Source organism: Silurus aristotelis, assembly GCF_946808225.1.
Source record: "Silurus aristotelis genome assembly, chromosome: 2".
Taxonomy (NCBI): domain Eukaryota; kingdom Metazoa; phylum Chordata; class Actinopteri; order Siluriformes; family Siluridae; genus Silurus; species Silurus aristotelis.
Genome location: NC_139575.1, coordinates 24,034,119 through 24,055,014, shown reverse-complemented (window position 1 = coordinate 24,055,014; position 20,896 = coordinate 24,034,119). Strand labels below are relative to the sequence as shown.

General features: G+C 37.9%; 2 protein-coding genes across 6 annotated transcripts in view; both read right to left on the bottom strand.

Annotated features, from left to right (window-relative positions):
• The window catches only part of LOC310720344 (uncharacterized protein), a 388,245-nt gene that overhangs the window by 124,648 nt on the left and 242,701 nt on the right, over positions 1–20,896 (bottom strand). The window lies entirely within an intron of this gene.
• Positions 1–20,896, bottom strand: part of cdh22 (cadherin 22) — a 246,472-nt gene that overhangs the window by 19,437 nt on the left and 206,139 nt on the right. For all 5 annotated transcript variants that reach the window (XM_083529723.1, XM_083529724.1, XM_083529726.1 and 2 more), the window contains one exon: positions 15,764–15,885. In XM_083529723.1, coding sequence (XP_083385849.1) covers positions 15,764–15,885 — 122 coding nt within the window. The remainder of the gene's footprint in view (positions 1–15,763; positions 15,886–20,896) is intronic.

Here is a 20,896-nt window from a genome sequence, read left to right as displayed (position 1 = left end):
TGGTTTGTAAATTTGGAGTTTGAGGAAATACAGGAGACTACGAAAATCAATCTCTAAGATGGGAATCAGTGACCGCTGTAGCGAGTTTTGAAAACGATTTTACATCTCGGCAATGCTTGATTTTGTTTTGACAGAAACAAATGGTGATTAATTTTCCAAAGCAGCACAACTCTGACAGTAGGTTTACTAGCAAAAGGTTTAGATTAATCCACTTTGTCAGGAATATTCCCCTAGTACACAAGTGCTGCATGTTTGAGAATCAGATACATGACAACAGCTCTACATCAAACTTCCAGGTTTTGCATTTTATGTTACCTTGTGTATTTGTTGTGGTTCATGTTCATCTACCTGTACTTATACTCCCAGGTGTCCTTTTTTTCCTTTTTAAAGTATATGCTAACTCTGACTCTGTTCTATTAATGTTAATGGTCTTATACTGTCTTTCCTTGTTTAGCCTGTTTGTTGATTATGTCAGCTCTGCCTGCTTTAGTACTTTGATCTCATCTCATGTAATTCTTTTGTTTTGCCTTGGTAAATCCTTTAACCGCAAGTGCATCCGTCTCGATTCCTTATATGTGGCATCTGTTCTACTATATTATTAATTATTAAGGTGTTTTTTAAAAATTCTTCATACTTGTATGAAGGATAGTCAACAAAACCCTAGGTAATCACTGACACTGTAAATTCTTCTCTCATGAGACATTTATTTACTTTATTGGAAGGACTTCTCAGTGTCAGCAACATTGAAACTTCCCCATAATGGAGGGTTTTATTGTTCCTCAGGAAATGGACAAGCTGCAGTTTTTGTTTTCTTCGGTAAACACTGATGATGTTTGATTCGAATTTGAGAAGGCTTGAGTTAGATTCAGAGTTTATCTTAATACACATAAAATCCAGCCAGGCATCTAATAAACTCTTCTTTCCACATAACCCTCCTTCTACCGTTCACTCTCTTTCTGCAGAAGTAGATGGGACACCTCATTCCTGTGCCAAAGTTGCTTTTAAGCTGTCACATCAAGCCTTTTCTTTACTTCCCCATCCCTTTTTTCTTTTTCCCCCTTTACTTATATAGTCTCTCTCCTTTAAAGACAAATATGCTGTGTTGCCATCCTTTAAATTGGCTCAAACAGCATGCATTTAGCAACTAGAGATAATTGGATTTCACTGCTGTGCCACCAGTAACCTAAACCGAGGAGCTGCTGTGCCTGTAATTTCCGAGAACATGGATGCAAAAAGAACAAAGCTTGCTTATTTGGCTGTTGTACATGAAATATTAAATATTTTATAGTAGATAAGCAACTTTATAAAGCACAAGCGCTTGTAGAGAGTATAAGCTAGGATACTTTCCTGTGTTTGAAAATAGTGCAGTTACATACTATACAAATACAATATTGTATTATTATTATTATTATTATTATTATTATTATTATTATTATTATTATTATTATTATTCATGCATTAATAGCAGTTATTTTCAGACTTAGTAAAATCATTTTAATTTAAACTCCAGTATTCAGATAAATTCAGTATTGTGAGAAAGTGCATTTTATTTTGAGCTATATTAACGGTTTGACTTTTAGTAATTAGTTTAAAGCCTAGTTTAAAAGCTATCACATTCCACTGAAAACTTTCCCTCTCAGTCAAGCCCATCTCTAACTGGTTAATTTGATTACTGAATTTTTTGTTAAACTGTCCTGAAGAAGGCACTAATACAGCAGACTGGATGTAAAGTACCACACAACCAAAAGCTTATGTAAGATAATGTGTTTTTATACATATATTTCTCTTTAATAGTTTTTCTCATGTTAGTTTAAAATGAGAACCACTGCATACAAACACTTTGGTATCCAGTATCACATCTTTGTTGATTTAGATTTTTTTAATGATAGCTTTTTTTTTCTGATTCGAATTTTACTATTAATCAACACATCTAGCTCTGTTTAGCTTATTAAATATGCACATGAATGTCCATGCATTTAGACTTTTAGATTTGTTCTTCATAACATTAGTGATTTTATTCTAAATAAAGTGTGTTATGTTAGTTGGCTTGGATGGAGTACATTTGCAGTGGAGAAAATGACCAGTGTAATGGCTGACAATTGCTAAAATTCACTAAGTATACAGTAAAATTACTAAATTAGTAATTTCACTAATACTGTATATGTATTTTATGGTAATTAATACATCATGTTGAGTTTTAAGTTTTTAAAATGCTGCACTACTTCTAACTTGTACCTCATTACATACAGGATACTTATAGTGTAAGAAGCTGCTGTAGTATTATCACATGCCAGTTTAACTTTTTTAACAGTCTGCTTTGATATCATGCGATCTGCTGTCATTTCTAATTATCTTATTAGTGCAGCAGCACACGCTAGCCTTTTTTATTTATTTACTGTTCATATGCTCACATATATATCACATGCTGTACATATGCCACATATTTTATCTGCACTATTTGCACGTTTGCTACTTTTTGCACTTCTGGTAGATGCCAAACTGCATTTCGTTGCTGTGTACCTGTAAAATGCAATGACAAAAAAGTTCTATCTATCTATCTATCTATCTATCTATCTATCTATCTATCTATCTATCTATCTATCTATCTATCTATCTATCTATCTATCTATCTATCTATCTATCTATCTTACATAACAATTTTACCTTGTATATAAATAAATCAGGGTCAGTTTTGGGCTTATATCTGAACTTAGTGTTAGTATCAGTACCATTGTATTGCAACGAGTCTAACATTTTAATTTTCTTTTCTTTTAATACAATATGATTTAAATTTTATCCTGGGGATGCGATCATCTGTCTGATAAAAAAAAAGAAAAAAAAAAAGATTACTGTGGCTTAGTTATTAGTAGTTATTCCAGATTAATATTTTTACCTGGCCATTTTACAGCATAGTGACTCAGGAACAGATTGTCATGTGAGTGGACTAACATGAATTTCAGGGCATCTGGCTGGCCACATACACCAGAAAAAAAATGGCTCCAATTACTGACTTATCTACAAAGCTGCTTTTCTCACTTCTCATCAATGTAATTGATTGTCCAGCAGAAAGTTTGGGCAAAGTTTGTATGCACTGTAATATGCAAACACCAACCTCCCTCTCCCCTCTGTCTCTTTTTCTATTCCACTACCAATTTACTGTACAAATAGAGCCCTTAGGGGGGAGGACAACATGTCACCATTCATAACATTATGCTACAGGTTATCATCAAGCAATTCCTATAGCCTTAGTACTGCAAATGCAGCAGGAGGCACAAAAAAAGTGCTCCCTGCTTTAATGAGCACAATTTATTATGCTAAATGTTTCTAGGGTCACACTTTAGCCTGTAGGTTTGGCAAAAAGAGGTGCCGCATCTGTCATGTTTTATTTTCAATACTTTTAAAACAGCAGGGAGTTATATCCCCATTGGGGAACCGATCAAAATCACAGCAATAATTTTAACTTGCTTTAGAATATTAGATATTTAAATCATATCATAAATCATTATCATATCTGCCAGGTTTATGCTACTAAATTACACTTCCCATCAGCCACTGCACCTTATTTAACCATGACTGTCTTAGCATCTGTGAACATGTATTTAAAGCTCACCTTATACTTCACAGCTTGTCTCATGTTTGTCTTCCATGGTCGTTGTTGTATTCTTGCTCCAGGTGATGAGCAAGAATACAACAACGCAAGAATACAATACTAGCGCTAATGCTAAGGAAGCGCTCAGTGTGCTCTACGGGACCATTAGCGGACTTCAAAACTCACACCCTGACGGATTGTTTATAGTCGCCGGAGATTTTAATCACGCAAATCTCAGGACTGTGCTTCCTAAATTTTATCAGAATGTGGACTTTGCAACCAGAGGAGAAAACACGCTGGATGTTGTTTAAACAAGCATTTCGGGCGAAGCCCCGCCCCTACCTCGGTTACTCAGACCACATCTCTGTTATGCTGATCCCAGCATACAGACCACTCAGCAGGCGTTCAAGACCAGTTCGGAAGCAAGTGAGAACCTGGCCAGCAGGATCCATGTCTGCTCTCCAGGACTGTTTTGAATGCACTGACTGGGACATGTTCAGGGAAGCTGCAACCAACGGCGATTTCATCAACTTGGAGGAATACACGTCAACAGTGACCAGCTACATCGGCAAGTGCATTGATGACGTGACCATCTCCAAGACCATCACTACACGCTCCAACCAGAAGCCGTGGATGACCGCCAAGGTGCGTGCGCTGCTAAAAACAAGAGACTCTGCCTTCAGAGCAGGGGACAGGGCAGCCTTGAAAACAGCAAGGGCCAAACTGTCCCGTGCCATCAGAGAGGCGAAGCGCACACGCCAAGAGAATTAACGGCCACTTCCAGGCCAGCGGAGACACCTGGCGCATGTGGCAGGGCATCCAGGCGATCACGAATTACAAGACTACATCACCTGCTTGTGACCGTGACGCCTCCCTCCCAGATGTGCTAAACGACTTCTACACCCGGTTCGAGGTGCAGAACAACGTGGTGGCGAGAAAGACCATCCCTCCTCCCAGTGACCAGGTGCTCTGTCTAACCACAGCTGAAGTGAGGGACACTCTATGCAGAGTTAACCCACAGAAGTCTGCTGGACCAGACAACATTCCTGGCAGAGTGCTCAGGGAATGTGCACAACAGCTAGCAGATGTCCTCACTGACATCTTCAACATCTCCCTGAGCAGCGCCACTGTTCCTACGTGTCTCAAGACGACGACCATCATTCCTGTGCCGAAGAAGTCTTCTGTCTCCTGCCTCAATGACTATCGTCCCGTTGCACTCACACCCATCATGATGAAGTGCTTCGAGAGGCTCGTCATGAGGCACATAAAGACCCAGCTTCCACTCGCACTGGACCCCATGCAGTTCGCATATCGTCCAAACCGCTCCACGGACGATGCTATCTCCACAACCCTTCATCTGTCCCTCACCCATCTGGATAACAAGGACTCTTATGTAAGGATGCTGTTCATAGACTTCAGTTCAGCATTCAACACAATTATTCCTCAGCAACTGATCGAGAAGCTGAGCTTACTGGGCCTGAACACATCCCTCTGCAACTGGATCCTGGACTTCCTGACTGGAAGACCTGTTTTCGATCCGGACTGACTGAGCATCTCCAGCACCACCACACTGAGCACTGGGGCCCCCCAGGGCTGTGTGCTCAGTCCACTGCTGTTCACTCTGCTGACTCACGACTGTGCACCAATGCACAGCTCGAATCACATCATCAAGTTTGCCGATGACACGACCGTGGTGGGTCTAATCAGCAAGAACGACGAGTCAGCATACAGAGAGGAGGTGCAACGGTTAACAGCCTGGTGTGGAGCCAACAACCTGTCTCTAAACGTCGACAAAACTAAAGAGATGGTTGTTGACTTCAGGAGAACACAGAGTGACCATTCTCCACTGATCATCGCTGGAGCCTCAGTGGAGATTATCAAGAGCACCAAATTCCTTGGTGTTCATCTGGCGGATAACCTCACCTGGTCACTTAACACCAGCTCCATCACCAAGAAAGCCCAGCAGCGTCTCTACTTCCTGAGAAGGCTGAGGAAAGCTCATCTCCCTCCCCCCATCCTGACCATGTTCTACAGAGGGACCATCGAGAGCATCTTGAGCAGCTGCATCACTGCCTGTTTTGGGAACTGCACCGTCTCGGATCGCAAGACCCTACAGAGGATAGTGAGGACAGCTGAGAAGATCATCGGAATCTCTCTCCCCTCTATCATGGACATTTACAGTACACGCTGCATCCGCAAAGCACACAGCATTGCGGATGACCACACACACCCGTCACACACACTTTTCACACTCCTACCATCAGGGAAACGGTTCCGAAGCATTCGGGCCATCACATCCAGACTGTGCAACAGTTTTTTCCGGCAAGCCATCAGGCTCCTCAACAAAGAACTGAACTGAACTCTCTCTCTCACACACACACACTTACACACAACTGTGTGACTGATCTGCACAAACCGGACTCAACACCCATCATACACTTCGCTCACCCAGGTTAAAATACCAAACACACTTTTCACTATCGCAAAATGTTTACATGCCGTCTGTTGCTGATTCCGGGACTTGTTATTTTGCACAGTATTCTGTCCAAATCCTTTGGTCACTGTTCACTTTATTTTTGATTGCTGCTACTGCTGAATTGCACAAATTCTGTTTACATCTTTCTGTTTACACTGCACCTTATTCTGTTACGACAGGTTTTACTGGCGGAGCTATTTCCATTTTTATTTTTATATTTTGTGTATTGTCCTGCACTGTCCTGTGTTGTCTTGCACTGTCTTGTGTTGTCTTTTGCACTGTTTGCACCAGCTGCACACATGCACTTTATTTGGTGAGGATCTTAGTTCTCGGCCCTGTGTTTTTCTGTTCTGTACTGTTTGTTTTATGTTGTTCTATGTAGCACCTGGGTTCAGGAGGAACGTTGTTTAATTTCACTGTGTACTGCATCAGCTATATATGGTTAAAATGACAATAAAAGCTTCTTGATTTCTTGACTTGAGTGTCCCTGTCTAGTTATTTTGTGTTTCACTGTCAAAAAAAACCCTTTTTTCCTTTACCTGATGATGAGGTAAATTAATTAACAAGACATTAATATGTATTAATTTAATATTAAATGTAACGTGCAGAACATTCTGGAGGTGACTGGAGATGGGTGCATTCCTAACCCCAAGCATACTGCAGTGAAGAAGCACCAACTTTCAATGCAAAAAGAGAGTGAAAGCTGCTTTTCATTTTCTATAAAATGCCAAAAGACATTATAATACATATATTGACATATTTGTATTTGTTTCAAGACCAGTAACCTGACAAAGACTGACTTTAAGTTGGTGGCTAAAGTCTGTGACTTGTTCTTTTGGGGAAATTCTCATATTAAGACTTGGTTACACACAAACTTAAGTCAAATTTCTGGGCAGCCCAGCAAACCGTTCAGATTATGCAAATCATCTATGTGCAGTTTGTGCCTCCAAGATTGCAGATTTTTTTTTTTGTTTGTTTATTTATTTACCTTGAAATTCTTAGTAGCATTTAGGAAAGGGTGTTTAAGTAAAATCTTCACCACTGCCTTTAAACACAAGAACTTGCCTTTAATCATAGAAATATAAACTATGAATAAAACAATGTGGATTAAAAAAGGATTTTCAAGAGTTTTGAGAAAGAAATGACGATAATGTATGATTAATAATTGAAATAATCCAATAGGTGTCTAGTACTTGGCTGAAATGTTGCTGCAGGAATTGTAATAAGATTACAATTATTATTCATCATCTTACCAAATAGCACTTGATCCAAAATATCCTAATATTCTGCACACTAAACAGAGGATGTAAAATATTGTGTGTGTGTGTGTGTGTGTGTGTGTGTGTGTGTGTGTGTGTGTGTGTGTGTGTGTGTGTGTGTGTGTGTGTGTGTGTGCAATATACAAGCTGTTTTATCACATTTTATTACTTTGGGGTGTCAAATCAACAAAATAAAAAATATTTACATTTAACTGCTGAAGGTATAAATGGATGAGCTGACTGGGTGTTCATCTGCTACTCCTACAGCTCAAATTTCCACAAAATCAGGACAAAGCAGGAGTCCTATATAAGCAGAGTGTTTCTAAAAATATGTGGCTGGATTACATCTAAAGGTGTACATGTTTGAAAAGTAAAATTTAGACTGTGCTTTTAGCACACTGAGAGGGATTTTAACAGAGATGCCATTAATATTATCCCCACTGCTGTTGTCTTACCACTGAAAGAAATAATTGGTACAGATAGGCCTGTTGAAATGGTCAGAAAATCTGGGTTTTCCAAACACTTGTTTGAATACTTGCACACACACACATTCACACGTGAATAACATCTTGAACTACTACTGAATCTACCACTGCAGGATGTTGCACACCTTCTGTGTCAACACTGCACACTTTATGAATTCATGCAATTTATCTTATCCTTGCAGTTTTCACACTATTTGTAATTAATATTTTTTTAGATCCTGGGTAAATGATGTCACTATGGCTGCTGGGGGAAATGCAGCGCTTTTTACAAGATTTTTTGCTGGATTATCTTGTACATTTTGTATACAAAAGTTCTTCAGTCCTGCATGACTTACTCTATCATGTGTTTTAAAATATATTCTCTAGAGTTTGCAAATGTTGTCTCCATTAATTTTCATGTAATGAATCAAATGCTGATTTAGTATTTAGTGGATCCGTGGTAGATTTCACTCAAACAAGCATTTTTTTCGTGTTTTGAAACCTACTAAACTACTTTAACTAAAGTAACCTTTGGTATCGTTTCAGTCATTGTTATTTAAATGATGCAGAGAAAAGTAACACTCATAGCAGTGGGTTGTTTACGAGTCTCTGCATCTGTTTTCTCAGCAGGGAGAAACACAGGTCATAGAATAAGTTTAAACGTTTTTTGGGGGTATCCATACTAATGAAATTGTTTGCAAATCCGAAATTAGTTTTTTCAAGGCTGACAGTCAAATAGACACAAAAAACATTTAGTGCTTTACTCTCATGCCTGAACCCGGAACATCACCCCACATTTAGCCACTCTATTATCAAGAGAAAATATAAATGATGATAACAGTAATGAATCATAGGATGTATTTTTCTCATTGCTTCAAAACTGGTGTTTACTACATTCTGTGAATCCACTGGGAGGAAAATGCATAGAACTTTGTTGACTGATTAGTAAAGAGTACTGTAAAGATAAATAGTTTATTAGATGCTATCAGAATAAAAGATCATTTTAGTATATTAGATAAGGTACGGTACAAATATATCTTTAATTTAATATAAATGCTTATAATAATAATTAAAAAAGTTTCCAATTAAAGGAAAGGCACATCAACATTACAATAATAACCATTTATATTTAAATAATAGTGACATGAAACATACTGTATAGCCTCTGTAACTGCTGTGTGTAAAATTTTACTAAAGTACTGTATACAAAACAATGATTAGAAATATACTTAAATAGATACATTCAATCTCATGGTTTAAAGATGAGAGAGGTTCAAAAGAATTTCTAACACATTAGATTTAGTATGGAACACCATAAAGGCACCTTAGAGACTTAACAGATGAGGCTGGCAAGATACCTTTATTAAAGGAGCCTTCATTAAAGAAGAAATATGCACCAAATACTGGTTGTGGTGACAACACTCTCTCTCATGTCAGCACTGTGGGGTAGGGATTCTAAATAGAAGCCAGTTCACAATAAGAACTGACATAACATACATAGACTATATGGAAAAAAAGTGTTTGGGTACTTGACCATAATATTTGTATGTAATTTTTGAACATCCCATTGCAGAATGTCTGTATCCCAATTGCAAATTTGCTGTTATAATATCCTCCATATTTCTATGTATATGTTCCATTGGGTTTTGAAGTGTTATTGAGGGATATATATATCAGCCAATAAGGGTTTTAGGAAAGTTAAGTATTGATGCAGGGTTAGAAGGCCTGGGGTGCAGTCAATGTTCCAATTTATCCCAAAGGGGTTCAATAGGGTTGAGGTCAGAGCTCTATTGCAGGCTAATCAAGATCTTTTACTCTAACCCATATAAACTATACAGGTTTGGGTCTTTCAAAGCATGAAACACATTTTGTAATCTAATGAGACCAAAGTAGGGAATATTTCAAAAAAAAATATTTGCAAGACAAGACAGCTTATCACCCAAAGAACATCAAATCCCTGGTAAAGAATAGTGAAGGCAGCATTATGCAGTATGGGGTTATTTTGGTCAGCTGAATCTAGTTAAGATAGCAGGAATCGAGGATAGATCCCAATATCAATCTATTTTGGTATAAAACATGCCTGTGTTGCACAGCTAAAGAAAAAAATGTTCAAGCAAAATAATGACCAAAAAAAAAATTAAGCAGGGCTGCAAACAGGAAACATCTTTGTATGGATACTTTTTGCAAAGAAGGAGGAGTTGACAAACAATTAACTAAGAGATATGAACTTATGCATTTTTTTTTTATTCCTAAACCATTTCTATACATTTATTTTTACTCAAATATTGTTGCTTTATCACATTAATGTGAAAAAGAATCTGACGATTTATTAAGTTTTCATTTTCTCATCACTAAATTGTTTAGCAGGAGTCTGCAGTCTCTTTAAATCTGTGTATTTCGCCTACACAGCCAAAGAGGAGCTACAGTCACAAATTCGGCATCTAAACCTTTAAGGCTACATTCAGGATTTGAAAGTATATTGGAAACAATCTGTTACACCATATAATTACATTCTTACTCTGTGCATCCTCCCAGCAGCCTATAAAATAAATTATAAGGACATAAGGGGTAAAAAAGGCACAAAACATGTCAAGAATACAAATACAAGTTACAAGTTATAAAAGTACAAATGCAAAGTGTGTGTGTGTGTGTGTGTGTGTGTGTGTGTGTGTGTGTGTGTGTGTGTGTGTGTGTGTGTGTGTGTGTGTGTGTATGTATGTGCATGTAAAAGTGTAAAGTGTACAGTATGCAATATAATTATGGAACACTTGCAAATGCCTAATTCCTGCAGAGGTAGACTTTTGTTATTCACATTTGTACAGGGTGTAGGTGTGATATATACAATATATGTCTGTGTTTGTGCAAAGTATGCAGAGGAAGTCTGCATACTATTCTGTAGTAAACTGTATACTAGTCCGTAATGTATGTTGTTATTTGTATTGTGTGTGTGTGTGTGTGTGTGTGTGTGTGTGTGTGTGTGTGTGTGTGTGTGTGTGTGTGTTTGTGTGTGTGTTTGTGTGTGTGTAGGACGTATTGGGTAGTTGACACCTCCCAGGATCAAAGGGGAAACTGTATCTGTGGTGGTAGGAAGAGAGGTAGCGGATGGGTGTTGTTCACAAGCCTGATGGCCTGTGGGTAAAAACATTGCTCACCCTTCAGCTTTAAATTTACTTTATATGATTTAATCAGCAATGATTTTAGGACTGACAAAAAAGCAACAAGTGCATATGTACAATATTTATAATGTTTAAACACTTCCAAAAAGCTGCCGTCTTTTTACCTAAACAAAAACAAATACGATTTCTTTTGTTCCTCTGAAGGAAATAAATATTCTTCTAGCTCTAACAGAAAGGTCTCACCTGGGTATAGGAGGCTAGTAAATATTTCAGATTGATATCTCCATGCTCTGTGATAATCAACTAAAGGTTATTGTGCTAGATTGGGTGTGGAGGAGTAATATTCCTCCAAGAGATGTCAGCACAGGTACGCACGGTAGGTAGCACTTAGTGCTTAGCTAATAGTCTCTGAATGGAGAGGGGGGGCCTAGGCTTCATTACACATATGAATGTAGCTGCCGGCATGGATGCCTTGTTGTAAAATAATCCTTTTTATCCCTGTTTTATTTATTTATTTTCTTAATCAGCCTTGTTCTCTGCATGTTGGTGGGTAATTGGATCCCAATGTGCCTAAAGCTGTTGAGCGAAAAGAGGTTTTACACCATGACACCTTAAAAGGAAGGTATTCTATATATTATATAAGTGCATAAATGAACCTCCTGTAATGAAAATTGTGGTGCACACAATTCTTCTCATTTTCTTTTTTTTTTTTTTTTTTTTTTTTTACAAAACAACTTACTGATACTCTATAGCAACTTTAAAAGACCACAGTCATGTCAAAGAACATACTGATGCTTTTTTTTTTTTTTTTTTTTACTTTTAATCTAAAGTTGAAGTGTTTACATACACCTAGGCTAAATATAGTTATACACAATTATTTTTAAAATGAGAGTACCTGAACTATAAATCAACTGTCAAAGTGTCAAATAAAAGTCTGAATACTTGTTTCAATGTGATATTTCAGTTTAGATTCTTATTGTTCCATTCACATACTTGAGTTAGGCTTTCACAAGCTTCACATAGTCTTCTTCTTTTGGCTTCTCCCTTTAGGGGTCGCAACAGCGGATCATTCGTCTCCATACCTCTCTGTCCTCTACATCTGCCTCTTTCAACCCAACTACCTGCATGTCTTCCTTCACCATATCCATAATCCTCCTCCTTGGCCTTCCTCTTTTCTTCCTTCCTGGTGGCTCCATCCTCAGCATTCTCCTACCAATATACCACATGTCCCTCCCTAATACCCTAATGGCTGGGTTCACAAGCTTCACATAGTAATTGCCATGAATTAAAATTATTCCATTTCAGTTTGTAGGCTTCCTTGCATAGAGATGAACTTTGATTTTGGTAATTTTCAAAAAATGTGCAAGGTTTAGGGGATTCCACATTGTACTTTCACGTTGCTGTCTTCAAACAATGTTTTCACAACATTCTAGGTATTTTTTTCGGATAGCTGTCCTGCTGAAAGGCTCAGTTGTGACCAAGTTTTAAATTTCGAGGTGTTGTTTTACTATTTCTAGATAATCCTTATTTTTTATGATACCTCATTATTCCTAATGTATGCTCCAGACATAGGATTATGTGAAACCATTTGGGCTAAAAATTGTTAAATTGTGATTTTCTTATTCCTGAAGGATGTGTGTCTGTGTGGTCCCAAGATTTTTTTATTTGCATAAATTGTCTGTATGGATGTTCCTGGTCTCTTCTTGATTTCAAAAAAGAACTTGACCACAACAAAAACATTGTCCACAAGTTGATTGGCTAAGTAGATTGGATTTACCTGTGATATTGAGAAGAAAAGGTATTAGCCATCAAATATAGCCACAGGTGCATGTCAAATCTTAGCGGCATGATCACTCCAATTCCCAGCAGCCATTGTGACCTCCAAACACAGCCAACTCAGACTCCAAATCCCAGAACACACACACTCTATAACAGTTGCAATCACCAAGTTACTGATTGAGCACACCTGAGCTCAATCACACACATGCACATGCTTACACACACACACACACACACACAACATATAGACTTACACTCACAAAATTTAACGAAGTACACTGATTAGGCATAGCTTTATGGATTAATGTTATGTTGGTCCCCCTTTCGCTGCCAAAACAGTACTGACCCTTCAAGCATTAACATAATTAACTTCTTCAGCAATTTGAGCTACAGTAGTTTGTCTGTTTGATCGGACTACACGGGCCAGCCTTCGCACCGATTAACCACGGTTCTTTCTTTAGACCACTTTTGATACTGACTACTGCAGACTGGGAACATCAATCAGGCTCTTGTCAAACTTGCTCAAATCCTTAAGATAGCAAATTTTTCCTGCTATCTAACACATCAACTTTGAGTGCAAAATGTTCACTTGCTGCCTATCCCACCCAATAACAGGTGCTATGATGAAGAGATAATCAGTGTTATTAACTCACCGGTCATAATGTCATAATGTTATGCCTAATCAGTTTATGCTCAACATAAATGTATATGCTCTCTGTAGTTCTATTATGTTTACCAAGCCTTTTCTGCTATTGCTTTTTTCTTTGACCCACAACATTTTTTTTTTTACCTTGATCTTATCCCATGTTTTTTTATTGTTTGCTAGACTTTATTAAAGCTGCAACAACCTATGATTTCATGACTGTGCACTCCAGTGTCAGTATTATTAGAAGGGACTACATTTATGCCTGTAATTCGATTTTCAAAAACATTATATTGTAGTATGATTTGTGTGGAGTAAAGAAAATCTTGGGATTATAAATATTTAGCCTATGTGCAATATATGGCCTCAAGTGTATGTTATAATGTATTTTTTTTTTTTTTTTGCACAATTTGTTGCAATCTTGCATACAGTTTATTTAATTTAATACATACTTTAATTCCAAATAAATAAAAAAGTAATTCTATAGATATATTAATAAATCATTTTGCACACAACCAATATAAAAGTGAAATCAGTCCCTAGCAGTGATGGTCAAGACTTAAATATATAAAACTGTTCTTATTGTTGTCATTCTTTGTGTTTTGCTGCAAGGTACACACTTGTAGTCAAGCCAGAAGACATGCAACATATGGTTTCAACAATATCCAAGAATTTACTGTCGCGGCTTGAAGTCTTTTCTGAAAAACAGTTAATAATATAAATTGCCTTCGGTACAAAGTGTCAGAAAGATCGTTTTTCCAATTGGAAAAGGTCCAAACTAGGAGCAAAGAAATAACGAAACAATTCTGACAAAAGCGGAGAAAGAATTGGTTTCATACTCAAACTGACAGGAAGCGATTGCCTGAGTTTGCCTCTAGTAGATTTTTTCAAATATGGAAGGCCAGAAGTGTCAAATATAAAGATCACAGATTCATCTTTAAATGTTCTCATCTTAGATTTGCCCCAAACCACCAGAAAAAAAAAATTTAACTCAAGTATTAGCCCTGATAGACAAATAAAATGGCTTTCCCAATTATACATAAAAAATGTTTTCATATCCAAAAAAAAAAAAAAAAAAAAAAATATATATATATATATATATATATATATATATATATATATATATATATATATATATATATATATATATACTTTTTGAGTATTTTTACATCATCCCAAAAATGACTATTTTTCCATGTAGATATCAAAGTGTTTGGAAAAATGTAAACATAGTGGGAAAAATGGCAAGTTTTTCCTGCTGGCTGGTATATTGCTTGCTCTACTGCTTTGTACATATGTCAGATTTTATTTTTGACAATTCTGACGATTTTGTCAACCTTGCTCTGCTGAGTTACTCTGTTTTATATAAAAGTGGTTTATATTTAAAGAGACTGTCTAGGATTTCCAGACTGTTTTTTTTTTTCTTTAATAAAACAGTACTAAAGCTTTTGAAATTTCTCACATTGTTTTAAAAAATTCAAATTTTATTAAAATTCTATTTTAAATGTATTCTTAAATGTATTCTTCTATGTCAGTTGGTTTATTTAGCAAGTCACATCCCACAAGACCAGTGACATGGACAGGCTTTATATAGAAATTTTGTTTCATTACCCATATGCGTCGATGTGCCTGAGGCATCCAAGGCCCTGTTGTCCTTCCTTGCACCACTTTCGGTATGAAACACTGAATATCTGGAACACCCAATGAAACCTGCCACTTTACAGAGACTCTGATCCAGTCGTCTAGCCACCAACTTTTTTTTTCTGCTCTTAACAAATCAACTTCAAGAACTGACTCTTCACTTGTTGCTTAAAACAGGTGTGTGTGTGTGTGTGTGTGTGTGTGTGTGTGTGTTGTGAATATATTTAAATAATGAATATTGAAGTATATTAATTAACAAAAACACATGTGTCAGGCTTTGAATAAATATTACCAAATTGCATTACTTTCATATTTTTTAGAATTTCTCCTAAAAGATGAAAGGGCAAGGTATGCAAACTGTGTCACTGATGCAAAATATGCAAACTCAATTAGAGAATCAATATTGAGTTATTACTGCAAGTCAGTATTGGTTCAAATCTATAACCATAGAATACCATTAGGTGTTGAGAAATTCCCTTTGTGCTTATATAATTCTGTGCTTTACACAGATGTAATTCTCATTTCAAAGCTGACAGCTTTATCAATATAGGAAGCCAGTAACAACAAGTATGTCAATGACTTTGGATCATTCATGCTGAGATGTAATCCATGAACACTTTGAAACTGACAGTGATGGCCAAAACACAAATGATTAACCCAGTTTTTTAAAGAAATTATATCTCAGTAATGCTTTTATGCTGTGTCTGCCTGTGCTGGCATGCAGTGTGTTTGATGATTGTGTTTCTTTTTTAATGAAATGGTAATATAATAAATAACTGCAGAAGCTTTATCACACCTGGCCAGGTTTTGCATCTTCACAGATGGAGGCTTCATATGGGGTGGCCAGCTCAGGTGGATTGTCATTCACATCCAGAATACGAATGCTAACTGAAGTCTGAGAAGCCATGGACTGGTTATCTGAAAAGAGAGAGCGCACAAAAGAGTGAGGATGAAAGATGATAAAAGGCTTGAGTAGGTAAACATTTATAACAAATATTAGTATTGCATTTTTTCCCTAAACGCAGGTTTCTGATATGAAAAATAATAGAATATGCCATATAGTCAATAGCATAAACACGACATATAGTGTAGGTGATTAAACTGTGATCACTTTACAAGCCATTCTGGCAACTGCAAATCTATTATTATTATGTGGGCCAATGATTTCCTTAGCCATAAAGCTGTATCACATAATTTTCATTATACAATATCTTACAAAAGTGAATACACCCTTCAAATTTCAGCAACGATTTTAGTATATCTTCTTAAGGAACAATACTATAGAAATAAAACTTGAATATATTTTTTGGAACAGTCAATGTGCAGCTTGTATGGCAGTACAGATTTACTGTCCTCTAAAAATAAATCAACATACAGCTATTATTGTCAAATTAATTGCCAACAAATGTGAGCACACTCTAAGTGAATGTCAAAACTATGTCGAAAGTATCAATATTTTGTGTGAGCACAATTGTTATCTAGTACTTTCACTTCTCCATAATTGCATCACGGAGCTGCTGGATGTTAGACACATGGTGCTTTTCCACCTTGAGCTTAAGGATGCCCTACAGGTGCCCAACAGGGTACAGGTCTGGAGACATACTTGGCCACTCAATCACCCTCAATTTCAGCTTCCTCAGCAATGCTGTTGTCATCTTGGTGGTGTGATTGGGTTCCCTTTCAGGAAATCGAGCTGCGTCGGAACACTTTGGGAACGCGTTGTCCATGCTCTGAAATAATGTGTGTAAATCAGTCAAAATTGGACGCCGGCCATCACCAGGAAGTATAAAACCCACATGGAGTGAAACCAGCTACTGTTTGTTCACAAAGAACTTTGTGTGTATGTGTTGAATTGTCTGGCAATTGTTCATCAAAAAACAAAAATCCTGGGAGCGGAGCATGCTAACTCGGTTCTCTCGAGAGTTGTCTGCGAGCACCGCGCTCGCATGTCAATGCCATTTCAATGCCGATTGGCACTCTCAGAGGAGAGAGCTTGCACTCCTCACAGTTCTGGCCCCACTCTCGCTAAGGCGGAGCAGCGTGCCAGTTCCTGTGGCTCGCAACTGGACTTCGCAGAGAGTTTATGAGATGGGCTTGTCCCTTTCTCCAACTTCACCTGCTCAGTCCAGCACTCCCTCACAGGCTGGGAAGCATGCCTTTCGGCGGTTTCTTACCCCTGTGACGAGATCAATAGCTCCACCTCTCTTCCTCTGAGAAGGGGGGGGTGGGGGATGCGCTTTGCGAGCTAGGCTTGAGGAGCTATGGACTTTGGCTGCAGATTTTCTGCACATATTGCGCCACGCTCATTGTGCCGCGCACATTCTGCTCGCATTTCTATGCGAACGCTCCACTCTCGGAGAGCACTCCTCGAGGGGGGTGCCCTCACTCCTCGTAGTTAACCTGTTAGCTTTTGGGACTCACAGGTGAAAATGCCCTACCTAACTTTAAATGTTAACAGTTCCTGATAAAAGTGGGCTACATACACAATTTAATTATCTTTGAAAAGAAGACACTTTAAGCTTTACTATCAAAGTTGATATAGAAAGTTATAGATGATGAATTGCCATGGATATACATTTGCTGCATTTAACATTATTTTTATTTCATATATAAATACATGAAATCAGTCCTGGAGCAATACAGAAAACTACTGGGTTGAAAGCCACATGTCTCAAGAGTTTATATTTCTAATTTTATGAAGAGATTCCTACAAACATTTATCTGAGACTATCCTTTTCTCCCTCCCCCTGTTTGAGAGCCACCTGCTAAACTTAGGTGGCCATTCATACTGTATTCATGCAGTCTGCATATAAATGAATGGCTGACCATTAAAGGGTATTTATTATACATGTTTGGCTATTGATATTGATGTGGCATTCATATTGATGGCCAGGTAGCCAGACAAGCTATTGTTTTACAGTCATGGCCATTCATATTGATGTCCAGTGATTCCAATCTCAACAATTCACACACACACACACATTTACTTTTCAAGCATTTCTCTTACAAAAACAAACTGGCAATAAAATGTATAACATCGTATAAAACTGTAAATCCACCTCCATGCAGATCACCAAGTCTCTGTTGTTACTCCGCCCCAAGAATATTTTCCTTATCGCTGCTTTGTGCAAATCGCTGATAAAACAACTTTTTTGACTGTCCATTTTTTATTTGGTTTATTTATTTTTTTGTAAACAATGCCTAGTTAACATGAGCTGAAAACAGCTGTTTGAACAGAACCGAGAGCTGCATCCACTTACTGGTGCATCACTGAGCACGTGCTGCTTTGACCACTAAGAGTTTGTAAAGAGTAATAAAACTAAGACTTACCCACATGGGGAATAAAATCCTTCAGTCATTGGCTACATTTTCCATCAATAATTTGTTTCCATAATGCTACTGGCAGGAAATAAAAGGTTTAAAATGATAGGTGATGCAGAGCAGAACATCACGACACCTATAGAGTGGAGGCTCAAGCGCTCTTTTACTGTTTTACTTATTTGTTGTTTTTTTTTTTTTTTGGTCTCATTTGATTTGTAACACTATATTCTATCAGCCATATTTGTTTTGAGCAACCACCAAGATGCGGTTTTTTTATGCAAAAGTTTTTCCGAAACATATACAGTACAAATAATACACCAACAGTGTTCCTATGCAACTCAACTTCCTGAACGGGAACGTCTCTAGGTTGCATATGCAGTGCTTCCTTTTCTTTTACTAACTTCACTCCATGTGCGTTTTATACTTCCTGGTTGTGATGTCACCCCACCAGTGACGGCCCACGTCTAATATTGACTGATTACAAACGTTATTATAGAGCGTGGACAACGCGGTCGCGTTCCCAAAGTGTTTTGATGCAGTGTCTCGTTCCCTCAGGGAACTAGGGTTAAATAGGTAAGTTTTTATGTTTGAAGGGAGGGCATCATGAAAAAGAAAGCGCCTTAGGAGTATCAGTCTCTCGAGACTGTCCTCCGGTATGTCCAGAGCCAAGGGAGCACCCTGAGACAGCTCTAGGGGAGGCGAGATCTCCGGGACAACAACAATGCCGGGTGGAGACCAAAAAGAGAGCTTGCTGGAGCTGGCCATGCCCTGAAGCACAGAGGGTGGCAGGGTTAACGGACCAGGTCCCTGAGGGGGCCTGGGACAGGGCGGGAACCGGATAGAACAGTGTGGCACGCCCCTTCACAGCCAGATTCCCAGAAAAGTCTGTGTCATGATCTCTTCATCGAAGTCTTCCTGTTGAAGATGACAGTCCTCAGAGACTGATGACTGACCTCAAGTGGCCTCGACATGAGCGCCGCAAAAAAAACCCTTTACAGGGGGAGAGCAAGTAGCGACACTGCGTTTCTGCACCTCCCGATGGGAGACGAGGGAGGAAGCTATCCCGGGAGAGAGATAGCTCACAATCGATACCTCAACTCCATAGCTCAATAAACATAGCTCGCAAAGCGATTACGGCCAGCGTCCAATTTTTGACTGATTACACACATTATTTCAGAGCGTGAACACTCAGGCGCGTTCCCAAAGCGTTTTGACGCAGCTTGAGTCCCTGAAAGGGAACCACCTTTATCAGCAAAAGTAATCAGTTTCGCTATGACTTCATAAGTTTTTTACATCATTGTGTAAGAATTTTAGCTCACTTTTCTTTACAACATTGCTTTAGTTCAAAGAAAAAATAACATGGTGGAATTTGTCATGTTTTGGTGTTAATCTGAGGTATTTACCTAATTTTTATGACCTGGAAAGGACCAGATGATTTTTCATTATGTCCTTATATGTAAAACCATAAAATTTAAAGAGGGCCCACTTCCTTTTTCACATGACCTTATGCAAAGGTTGTCATGTATGAAACCAGTGCAAATTCATAGCCTTTATTTATTCATTTTAACATATTGCATATTAGATACATTAAAACTGATTCTGGTTCAGTAAGCTTAATTCCACTCCACTGATGCATGCAGCTCTGGGATAAACTTAAATAGTCATATGAGGCTAGGATATTAAGGAAAGGGATTTCAGCAGCTTAGAGAGATGCTGCACATCTGCTGCAGGCTCACCAGATGTGAGAATTGCCAAATATCCTGTCAGCTATGAAATATATTGAAAAAGCACTTATTCTGATTTCTACAGATCTTAGCATGTGAGCAGCAAAGAAACAATGCAATATGTGGGATGTTTGAGTATATATTCTGGTAAATTTCAATATAGTATTTTGTATTATCAAATCTCTTGAATGCATTTCCATCCTGTAATATAGTACTCTAGGGGCATGGTGACAAATAATTAAGAGTTTTTCTTTTTAAAACAAAGTTGTTTTAAGGAAATCTTATTAAGGGATTCTTAAGCGAAAAGAGGTAAGTCAGAGTCAATTGTGTTGGGGCTAAGGTGGCAACAGAATTAGAATGTGCATTCAGAATATCCCCAGGCAATATATTCCTCCTGCCTACATGTTCTTAGGCCAACTCTAACTTAGGCTGGGTCTAACCCTGGGGTCTTAGCAGCAGGCCATGTCTATCGCTTTAGCTAGTGCAGCTCACTCTTATAAGGTAGCACTTTAACAGGCTCCTCTCAATTTCGGGGAGCAGCAGGTCTACTTTAAGTTCCTTCTCGACTGTTGAGCTCCTCATTGTATCATAGAGAGCAGCTCAATGAAAGGTCCCCATTTGTGCTGTCTGTACTTGAGACCTTGTTCTATCACTACTCCCAATTTCTGACTATAGGTAAGCATAGACTAGAAAGTGAGAGCTAAACTTAAAACTCCTGCTTCACCAACGATAGTTTTATGACACCTGTTGATAACTCAACCATTTGTCACTCATACTCAGTTTGAATATGATTTTTTAAAAAGATCAGGAAAGGTAAAAAAGGAAATAAAAAAAAAGAAATAGAAAAGAATGGACTTTCATACTTTTTTTTAGATGCGGATTCT